The 10,213-nt window shown below is 68.9% G+C and overlaps 2 protein-coding genes across 3 annotated transcripts; one reads left to right on the forward strand and one right to left on the reverse strand.

The window, feature by feature from the left end:
• Positions 1-4,922: 4,922 nt before the first annotated feature.
• RAD9A (RAD9 checkpoint clamp component A) lies at positions 4,923-7,436 on the forward strand. 2 transcript variants are annotated; one of them, XM_066320374.1, is made up of 11 exons: positions 4,923-5,252; positions 5,331-5,401; positions 5,499-5,633; positions 5,721-5,835; positions 5,923-6,022; positions 6,132-6,241; positions 6,323-6,429; positions 6,501-6,565; positions 6,641-6,742; positions 6,822-7,023; positions 7,095-7,436. In XM_066320374.1, the coding sequence occupies exons 1-11, from the start codon at positions 5,219-5,221 to the stop codon at positions 7,191-7,193; spliced, it is 1,140 nt and encodes a 379-aa protein (XP_066176471.1). In that variant the 5' UTR covers positions 4,923-5,218; the 3' UTR covers positions 7,194-7,436. The 2 variants fall into 2 exon arrangements, with proteins under 2 accessions (XP_066176471.1, XP_066176472.1); XM_066320375.1 differs by lacking the exon at positions 5,331-5,401 and having other exon boundaries at positions 4,925-5,252; positions 5,469-5,633.
• On the reverse strand, positions 7,252-9,966 carry PPP1CA (protein phosphatase 1 catalytic subunit alpha). The gene is made up of 7 exons (XM_066320376.1): positions 9,876-9,966; positions 9,282-9,413; positions 8,968-9,198; positions 8,643-8,747; positions 8,331-8,554; positions 7,729-7,863; positions 7,252-7,606 (listed from the first exon to the last, which is right to left on the reverse strand). The coding sequence occupies exons 1-7, from the start codon at positions 9,928-9,930 to the stop codon at positions 7,496-7,498; spliced, it is 993 nt and encodes a 330-aa protein (XP_066176473.1). The 5' UTR covers positions 9,931-9,966; the 3' UTR covers positions 7,252-7,495.
• Positions 9,967-10,213: the final 247 nt, after the last annotated feature.

Genomic DNA, 10,213 nt, shown 5'->3' on the forward strand with positions numbered 1-10,213 from the left:
AAAAAGAAAGAAAAAAAAAAAAGAAAACTGGAGCTCGCATCCACCCTCTCCGAGCTGCTGCCTCCTTCTTTCCTCTTTTTTTTTTTTTCTCCCCAATTCAAGTGTTAAGCAGAACCAGGTTGCTTTCAAGAATGTATTTGATGCAATTGTACACAAGAGCGGGCTCCATTCATTCCCTCCCTGTCCCCCCCGGCCCGGCTTTATCCCCCCTTTCCCTATCCCCATCCCCATCGCCGGGCTCCCGGCACCGGGCAGAGGTGGGGAGGCCGGAGCTGAGCCCCGGAGCTGCGGAAGGCGGAGGGGAGGGAAGGGAAGAGGGGCGTCCCCCGGGGTGCCGCTGGCCGGGTTGGAAGGGGGGGACCCCCGCTTTCTCCCTGGCTGCGCCCCCCGTGCGCTTCTGGCTCCCGCCCGGCTTTTGTTAAAGTGGCAGCGGCGGGGCCGGTGCGGGGCCGGTGCGGGGCCGGTGCGGGGCCGGTGCGGGGCCGGTGCCGCCCGGCGGGGGGGTCTCCTACCTGCTCTCAGCTCCATGCGGGACGGGCGCGGGGCCGGGGCGCTGGGTGCGTGCTCTGGGCTCCCCGGGCGGGCAGGCAGCGGTCCCGCACACCGGCCCGGGACTGCGGCTCCCATTTGCCGCTCCGAGCCCTCTCGCCTCTCCTCCTCCCCGCGCACAGAGCCGAGAGCCCGGTCCCGGGGGGGGCACGGGGGGGACGGGACGGAGGGGGGGGGTCCGGGGAGGGGAGGACCGGGGGGGACGGGGCGAGGTGCGGCGGAGCGGCTCCTCTGGCGGGGCCGAGGACGGGGGGGCGTGGGGGGCGTGGGGTGCCAGCCTGCCCCCCCCTTTCCTTCCCCCTCCGGGGCAGCGGGGAGGAGTGGCGGAGGGATGGGGCCGGCCGGTGCGGGAAGGGTGGCGGCGGGGCGGGGAGGGGTGGGGTGGGGGGGGGGGTCCTCGGCTCCTCGCTGGCACGGCCAGCCCCCTCCCCTCCGGCCCAGAGAGGGGGTCCGTGGGCCGCGGACCCCCCTCCCCCGGCTCGGGGAGCCGGGCCGCGGCGGGCGCTGCCCCGCCGGGACGGCGGCAGGTGAGCGGCGGAGCGGGGGGAGTGCGGCGGGGTCCCGGCGGCACAACCGGAGCCCCTCGGGGCGGCGGCGGGGGCACAGCCCCGGGGGACCCTCCGTCCCGAGGGAAGACTTCGCTTGTCCCGGCGCTCCCCCCCGTCCACAGGGGGGGACGGGGAGGGACGCCCCCAGCCCCTTCCCTCCGGGCGCCAGAGCCGCTTTCTTCCCGGTTATCCTCCCCCGTTAGGACAATCCCCGTCCCGGCGCCCGCGGGGCCCTTGGCAATGACCGCGGCGTTCCCCGCAGCCCACTCGGGGAACTCGGAGCAGCCCACTCGGAGCGGGGCGGACTGGGGGGCGTGGGGAGACCCCCAGGGCCAAGCGGAGCCGCCGCCGGAGGGGAGGGGGGCGACCCGACGGCCAGAGCCCCTCGTCCCTTCTCCTCGTGCCCCTCAGCCACGAGTGGGTGCTGCCGCGGGGGCTCTCTCGGCGGGGAGAGGAACGTCCCGGCTCCCCCCAAAAAAAGCTTTGTTTAAAACAAAGGCGCTGGGAGCGCCGGGAAGGGCCGGGAGGTAACAGGCGGATTCGCTTCCACTCCAGACCCCGGCCCCGGCCAGGTCCGAGCCCTCCCGGCTGCGACCGCATCCTCCCGGCTTTCTCCGGGACACGAGGTGCCTGCTCCGAGCACAGCGGGACCCTCTTTCCCCAAATCCACCGGGACACTGGGTGCTGAACTCATTAGCACCAGTTTGGCGACCCCCCGTAGGGATAAACCACACACGGCCGTGCTGCTGGCTGATTTATTGCTCGGGAAGTGCGGATTTCGTGTCGAATCCATGAGGAAGCGCCCAACAGACAAGTCAGGGGTGACGAGGGGGGTTCTGGATGCCCTCCCCCGGGGAAATGGGGATACTCCACAGCCCTGAGGATCCGGAGGGGCTGCCGAGGTGTCGGACGGAGCTGCCCAAACGATCCGGGGACGGACGGAGCTCCGGCCCGGCTCCTCGGCAGCCCTGGTGGGGGGGGTCCGCTCGGCGTGGGGCCGGCCGCCTCGCCCCCCCAGCCGCAGGGCAGGGTATCTGGTTTCCCCCCCGAGCCAGCAGATCCCGCCAGCAGGGCTGGAGCAGTTGGGAAAAGCCGCCGGCCCGTCCCCGGGGGTCTCCAGGCTGCCGAGGCGGCGGGGCTGCCCCTCGCTGCCTTCTCCCCTCCCCAAAACCCAGCGCTGCGGTTGGGTCCGGGGAGTTTTCCAGCTGCCACGGCTCCCGCTGGGCCAACACCTGAGACAGGAGTGGAGGAGGAGGAGGGAGACGTGACCCGGCAGACGCGGCTCCCTGCTTCCCAAGCCCCTCTCCCTGTGCCAGCCAGCGCTGCCAGGACGGAGCCCCTGCCCCAGGACAAAGCGGGCACGGGGCACAGGCAGGTCAAACCGCTGGGAAAGCCTCATCCCCACATCCTGTTCCTCCTCCTCCTCCTCGCCCGGTGCCCGCAGCGGCTCGGCGTGGGTGAGGCCGTGCCCGCCCTGCCCTCGGGGCCACGTCACCGGGCAGCTGAGCTCACCTCCATCCCACCCCGCGGCTCCTCCGGCCGGCGCCGGGGCCAGCCCGGCCTCCCACTGCTGACCTTTGCGGCCGACAGCCGGAGGAGGGAGAGACGGGGCAGCGAGCGGACCCAGAAATGCCGGCTTTAGCCCCAAACCGCCCCCCAGGCGCGGCCCGAGGCTCCCGGCTCCTTGGGACACCCCCGGGGCGCAGGCGGGGGCACGGAGCAGCCATCCGGCTCGGCGTGTCCCCTCCAGCCGGGCCGGCAGCTGTGGCCGTCTGTCTCCCCGAGCCGCTTGCCCGGGCAGGGGCTCCGTGCCACGTGCCGGGAAGGAAGCCGGAGGAGCGGGAAGGACGCCGGGACACAGCCCCGGGCCCGGCGGGTGCGAGGGAACAGCCCGGTCACCGTCCCTGCCGTCCCCGGGTGAAGCTCCCCAGCCCCAGGGGCACTCCTGGGAGAGAGAGGTGGCGCGGGCGCAGCCGGAGCCCCCCGAGCGCTGCCAGGCTCCTGCTCCCGGCCCGGATCCAGCCCGTCCCCTGGTCGGCGCCGATGGGAAGAGGGAGGGGTGGCCTGGCCCTGGCCCCCGCTGAGGTGTGTGTGTCACGACCGCAGCCAGCTGCGTCCTCTCCGCAGCCCCATAAAACGGCGAGCCCCGAGGCCAGAGCCCCTCCTGGGAGCGCCGGCTCCAGAGGAGCCCGGCTGCTCTGCCAGAGCTGGAACGGACGCTTGCACACACTCCGTTCTCCTCCTCCTCCTCCTGGGAGGAAGGGAAGTAGCCCGTGCTCACCCCAGGAGTGGAGGAGCCAGATCCGGCTGGACCCCGAGGCCAGGCCAAGGCAGGCCTGGGAGTCCCCGGAGCGCCGTGCTGGCGATCCCGGCACAGCCCCGGACACGTGGCTCGGGCCGTGGAGCCCCACTAAGGGTTTGTGTACCTGGAGGGGATGCGGCGAGCGGGCCGGGTCCGAAATCCCGGATAAAAGGCACCGAGCACACCAGACGGGGAGAGGAGGACGAGAGGCTGTCCCCGTGTCCTGGAGGACGGCAGCCACGGGAAAAGGGCTCTGCACCCCCTTCCCATTTGCCTGTGCTCAGGTGCCAGCCCTGCTCCGCAGCGGGGCCCCTCGGCTCGGGCTCCGCGGCCACCGAGCGCAGGAGGAGGGACTTGGGGAGCGGCTGCTCCGGCGGCGGGCGGGAGCCGGCTGGAGGACCCTGCTGTGAGCGCGACTCGAGTTCCTCACAGCCGCATCCCCCCGGCTCCCTCGAGGCCACGCTCCACAGCTTGTCGCTCCGGGCTGGCTGCGAGCGCAGGCTGCTGCTTGAGCCCGTGTCACATCCCTGGAAGCGCTCGTGGCCGCACTGGAGCAACTGGGCCAGTGGGAAACGTCCCTGCCCGTGGCAGGGGGGTGGGATGGGGGGTGCTTTAGGGTCCTTCCAGCCCAAACCCTTCTGGGGTTCTGTGGACCACCTCGCTGGTGCACCTCGCTAGCCCAGAATTTACAATGTACCCCCACGGGAGAATTCTGGGACACCCCCAAAAATCCATCCCTGGATGTGCGGAAGTGTTGGATGGGGCTTGGAGCAACCTGGTCTAGTGAATGGCATGGTCTAGTCTCTGGCCACGGCAGGGCATGGAACTGGATGAGCTGTAAGGTCCCTTCCAACCCCAACCAATCCACGATTCTCTGGGATGCACAGCCAGCACCACCTCCAGCGTGGAGAGAGACCATCGAGCATCAACTCGCAGCATCCCGCTTCCCATGTGCCCCCGGCAGCCAGGGATCCCCAGAACAGCGGGATCTTGGGAAGCACTGGAGCAGCTCCAGTTGCTGCTCCAGGGTTGCAGTCCTTCCTGGGGAGCACCGTGCCCGGGAATGCAGGGAGAGGCAAAGGGACCGGGAGACGCAGGCAATGCTGCGGAAGGGCAACCTCGGGATGCTACCGGAAGTGAAGCGAGGGTCAGGGTGCTGGGAGGCACAAGCACGGAACGTCCCCGGGAGAGCCCCCGGACGGCTCGGGAGGCCCCGTGAAGGACCCGGCTCGGGGCTGAGCGCCGGGAGCCGCGCTGAGGGGCGCGTCGAAGCCCTATTGGCTGAGCCGCACGTCACTCCGGCCGTCACCCAATAGCGCGCCGTGGGAGGCGGGGCTTAGCGGCGGGGCAGCCCCGAGGGCCGCGGCGCCGGGGCCCCGCCCCTCCGGCCAGTCACGTGAGGCCACCGCGCCGCGCCGTCACGCGCCCCCTCAGCGCAGGCCAATCGGCTGGCTCCGGGGGCGGGACGGCGCCGCGCTCCCGGCCAATGGGGAGGCGGCCTGGGAGGGCGGGCGCGGGAAGCCGGGAAGGCACCGGCGGGGCGCGGCGGGGAACAGGCCGGAACCCCCGGGCAGGAACGGGGCAGGGGGGCTGGGGGACACCGCTGCGGGGCCGCCGGGGAGACACGGCACCGGCGGGGCGGAGAGGGAACAACAGCCGTGGCGGGGGCGGCGGCGAGGCCCCGGCAGAACCGGCTGTGGGCGTGGCCTAGCCCGCAGGCTCCGCTGAGGGGCGTGGTCTCTCGCCGGGGCCGGGGCCCGGGGGCGGCAGGCGCGAAGCCCCCACGTGCCCGCCCGGTGCCGGTCCTGGTCCCGGTGCCATGAAATGTGTCATCGCCGGCGGCAACGTCAAAGGTGAGCGGGGCCCGGGGGCCCGGGGAGTGCGGCACGCCCGCGGAGCCCCGCCTCACCCCCACACCCTCTCCTCCCCAGTCCTCGGCCGAGCCGTGCATTCCCTGTCCCGCATCGGCGACGAGCTCTACCTGGAGCCCACCGAGAGCGGGGTATGCAGCATCAGGGGGGCTGGATGGGAGCTGGGGAGGGCACCTGTGCCCCCCTCCCTCCCTGCAGGCAGCGCCAACATTGTGCCCGTGTCCCCAGCTGTCCCTCCGTGCTGTCAACTCCTCCCGTTCTGGCTTCGCCTCCTTCCTCTTCGCACCCCTCTTCTTCCAGCAGTACGAGCCGGGCAGCGCCGGGCCCGAAGCGGAGCTCTTCCGATGCAAAGTCCACATGAAGGTGCAGTGCACTGCCTGGGCCCCCTCAGAGCTCCTCGTTGTTCCTGGGGCCCCAGGCAGGTGACAGTCCCCGTATCCATCCCTGCAGTCCTTCCTGAGCATCTTCCGCTCGCTGCCCTCGCTGGAGAAGTCGGTGGGGAAATGCCTCATCCTACTCAAGCCCCACGCCAGCCGCCTGGTCCTGCAGCTCCACTGCAAGTACGGTGAGTGCCAGCGGGGGGGACACGGCCTGGGGGGGGGACATGCTGCCACCGCATCCTGCCCCGCTGAGCCGCTGTCCCCCCTGCCAGGTGTCACCAAGACACACAACCTGGCCTTCCAGGAGTGCGAGCGGCTCCAGGCCGTGTTCGACACCCAGAGCTGCGCCAGCCACCTCTGCGCCCTGGCACGGTGAGGGGGGACACCACGGGGGTGGGCAGTGGGACGAGGGCACGTGGAAGGAGGGGCCCCCGCCTGCCCTGGAGGATTTGGGGTGTTCAGCCCCTCCTGTGCCCCTCAGGGTGCTGGCAGAGGCCGTGGTCCACTTTCCCCCGACGCTGGCTGAGGTGACGCTGGGGACTGGCCCCGGTGGCAAAATCAGCCTGCGGAACTATGTGGAGGAGGAGGCAGGTGAGTCCTGCAGGGTAAGGGGCCCCCTCCCCACCTTGGGGTGCCATCCCAGCCCCCCGCCCATCCCGTTCCCCCTTCCAGAGCCGAGCAAGACGATGGTGACCGAGCTGTGGCTGGCTGAGGACGAGTTCCAGTCGGTGGCCGTGGCCCCAGGCTCCCACATCACCTTCTGCCTCAAGGAATTCCGTGTGAGTCCCCACGCAAGCCCCCCAGTCCTGTGTCACCCCCTGGCCCCCCTCACCCTCTCCTTTGTCCCCAGGGGCTGCTGAGCTTTGCCGAGGCTTCCAACCTGCCCCTCACCATCCACTTTGACGACCCCGGCAGGTAGGAGTGGCCACCGCGTCCCCACCCTGTGCCAGCCCTGTCCCTGGCACCCCCTCAGCCCCTCTGTGTCCCCAGGCCGGTGATCTTCAGCCTCAATGACACTGTCCTGGAGGTTCACCTGGTGCTGGCCACCCTCTCCGACCTGCAGAGCAACTGCCAGTCCCCTTCCACCAACGGGTAAGTCCCAGACGAGCCCTCCAGCTGCCTCCAGCAGGGAGCAGAGTGAACCTTCCCAATCCTGCTCTGTCCCCATCAGTGTGTCCCACCTGCCTGCCCCGTCGGACGACTTTGCCGATGACCTGGAGTCCTACATGGCTGCCATGGAAACCAGCGAGGGAGGCTCCCAGAGGCCTCCCAGCCCCACCTTCTCCCTGCGCGCTCCCCGGCCAGCCGAGAGCAAACCGCACGAGGAGGAGGAGGAGGAAGGAGCTGTGCCAGGGACCCCCCCGCACAAGAAGGTGAGGTATGGCTGTGCCTGGGGGCAGGGGGTGGGCAGAGCCTCCTCCTGACCCCCCGTTTCTCCCCACAGTTTCGCTCCCTGTTTTTTGGCTCGGTGATGACACCAGGAAGGCCTGGACTGGCCACCACCCAGGAGGTGCTGGCGGAGGACAGCGAAGGAGAAAACTGAGCCCCGAGTCACTGCCACCCCCAGCCTCCATCCAACCACCAGGACAGGCACCCCCCAGTGACCCATTACAAGTTTATTCCTCAAAAAATCCTCCTGGCCCCCCCTCCACTGCCACCCCAGGGCTGGGCTCTGGGCTCCCCCCCTCACCCCGGCCCTCCCTGCCCCGGGCCTGGATTTGCTTTGGTGGAGCGTGGCGGGAGGGGGGCAGGATCCTACAAATAAAAAAAACGAGTCGAAAGAAAAGCGACCTGACGCTGGGGCGGGGGCTGGGGGGCGTGGGCAGCACAGGGGCGGCTCCCAGCTCATTTCTTGGCTTTGGCAGAGTTTCGGGGAGGGGTGACGGGGCGCCCGGCGGGGTTCAGCCCGCTGAACTGCCCGTATTTGCCCTTGTTCTTGTCGGCCGGCTTCAAAATCTGGTGGGGAAGGGGGAAAGAAACAAGTGAGCTCTCGCCCTGGCTCTCCGCTCCCCTGGAGGGCAGAACTCCCTGCAGGCCTCCCAGCAGGAACTGAGCGTGCTCCCCCTGCCCGGGCTCACCTGGAAAGAGCACATGAGCGTCTCATCCACGCTCATCATGGCGCCGGCGTTGTCGAACTCGCCGCAGTAGTTGGGGGCTGAGAAGAGGGTGACGAGCTGGCGCTTGGCGAAGAACTCGTAGCCGTCCTCCACCACCTGGAGGGGGCACAGGGTTGGCAAAAATCCACCCCCCACAGCCAGTATCCCCCCACAGCCAGTATCCACCTGCCCTGGCAAATTCCCGGTCCCTGTCAGGCTGAATATCCAGCCCTCTCTACCAGGGTGAATACTCCCTTCCCTGCAGCAAATAGCTACCACTTGGACAAACATCCACTCCCCCAGGGCAAATATCCATCTCCAGAGTGATTATTTAACCGCTGGGAGCAACACCCACATGCAAGGGTGACTATTCATCCCCTCGGGGCAGACACTTTGACATCAGAGCAAATGCCCAAATGCTGAGGTAAAAATACCCAGGGCAAACCCCCCCCAGAATTCCAACCCACAGACTCCTGGAGTACACACACTGTCCGTGAAGGGGAAATACTCGGGGTAGAACCACCTGGCACCCACTGGAGACTCAAACCCACGCGTTCCCAGTATTTGGGGGTCCAGTGGTATACCTGGTGCGCCCGGCAGATGAGGTCCAGGTCGTGCTTGTGCAGGAATTTGGCCACCACCTCGGCCCCGAAGGTGAAGGACACCCCACGGTCGTTCTCCCCCCAGCCCTGCACGTCCTTGTCGGGGTCGGACCAGAGCAGGTCACAGAGCAGCCCCTGATCCGGGACGTCCGTGGGCCGCATGATCCGCCGGATCTGCTCCATCGACTGCAGGTCTGGGGACAGCCCTGTGGGAAAGGGGCACCCCCAAAGCTCAGCACGGAGATCCCACCCCTCCTCCAGCCCTCCCACATCCCTGGGAAGGGCCGTCCCCACCTCCGTGGCAGCAGAAGATCTTCTCATCCACAATGGCGGCAATGGGCAAACAATTGAAGCAGTCGGTGAAGGTCTTCCAGAGCTTGATGTTGTATCTTCGCTTGCCTGTGGGGGACAAAGGGGACTTGGAGGTGTCCTTGGGGACGGCGTGGGGGTGGGCAGGACACAGAAAGGCAGGAGGATACAGAGGAAGGGCAGGAAGACATGGCGGGGAGGGAAGGAGGTGACAGGCAGGCTCAGTGTGGGACAGCACTGGGACAACACCGGGAAAGGGGCAGCCCAGGGATGGCAGCGGGGTTTTGGGGGGCACGGCCCAGGCACTCACACTCATCATAGAAGCCATAGATGCGGTTGATGCTGGCACACTCATGGTTGCCCCGCAGCAGGAAGAAGTTCTCGGGGTACTTGATTTTGTAAGCGAGCAGCAGGCAGATGGTCTCCAGCGACTGCTTGCCCCGGTCCACATAGTCCCCCAAAAACAGGTAATTGCTCTCAGGGGGGAAGCCTCCGTACTCGAAGAGCCTCAGCAGATCGTAGTACTGCCCGTGGATGTCACCTGGTGGGGGACACAGGCTGTGAGCGGCACCCCACAGCCCCCCACGCCACCCCAGCGCTGCCCAGCAGCCATCCAGGCCTCACCGCAGATCTTGAGGGGCGCCTCCAGCTCCAGCAGGATGGGCTGGCTCAGGAAGATCTCCCGGGATTTGAGGCACAGCCCGCGGATCTCGTTCTCCGTCAGCTGCACGTTCTTCCCCGGCCGCGACCCTTGGACTGGTCCCAGCACAGAGAACAGGATCAGGGACCTCCCAGTGCTCAGGGCCCCCAGCAGCGCCGCGGGACCCCCTGCTCTACCTGCCCCAGCCTCCCCTGCACACGCCCTCCAGCCTCAGCTCCAGCCCCAGACCCTTTGGGGCACCCTCCAGCCCCCTCCTCGGCGGGGCACAGATCCTTTGGGGACCTCGTATCTCCTCCAGCTCCCTCTCGCAGGGCACAGACTCCTTCGTGATCCCCGCTACATCCTCCACGTCCTCCGGACTCATCTGCAGCTCCCCACCCCTCAAAAACACTTCCGAGCGCTGACCCCCCCACAGCACCGAGGCCTAACCCGCCCCCGCCAGGCCCGGGCCTAGGACCCCGCCGCGGCGCCGGGACACGGCCCGAGCCGGCCCCGACAGGTTCCCCCGAGCCGAGGGAGGCTATCCGGGAGCTCGGCGGGCGGCGGGGGCCGCTCACCCTCCAGGAGGCGGCTGATGATGGAGTCGAGGTTGAGCTTCTCGGTGTCCGCCATGGCCACCCGCGCGCCGCCCCGCCCCGCGCGCCCGCCCAGAGCGGCCCCGGCACGCCTGGCGCCCCCTGCCGGCTCGGAGGACCCGGGGCAGCGCCTCGCCGGCGGGGCTGTCCCCGCGTCCCGCTGTCCCCTCGCTCAGGGGACAGGGAGGGGCGGGAAATAGGGACAGTATGGCGGGGGTCCGACAGCAGGGAGCCACGGCGGTGTCACAGAGGCAGGGAGACAGCCGTGGAGAGGGGACACGCCCCGCAGGGAGACATTCCGGGAAGGGGAACATCCCGGG

This window comes from Sylvia atricapilla, chromosome 6, assembly GCF_009819655.1.
Source record: "Sylvia atricapilla isolate bSylAtr1 chromosome 6, bSylAtr1.pri, whole genome shotgun sequence".
Classification (NCBI taxonomy): Eukaryota; Metazoa; Chordata; class Aves; order Passeriformes; family Sylviidae; genus Sylvia; species Sylvia atricapilla.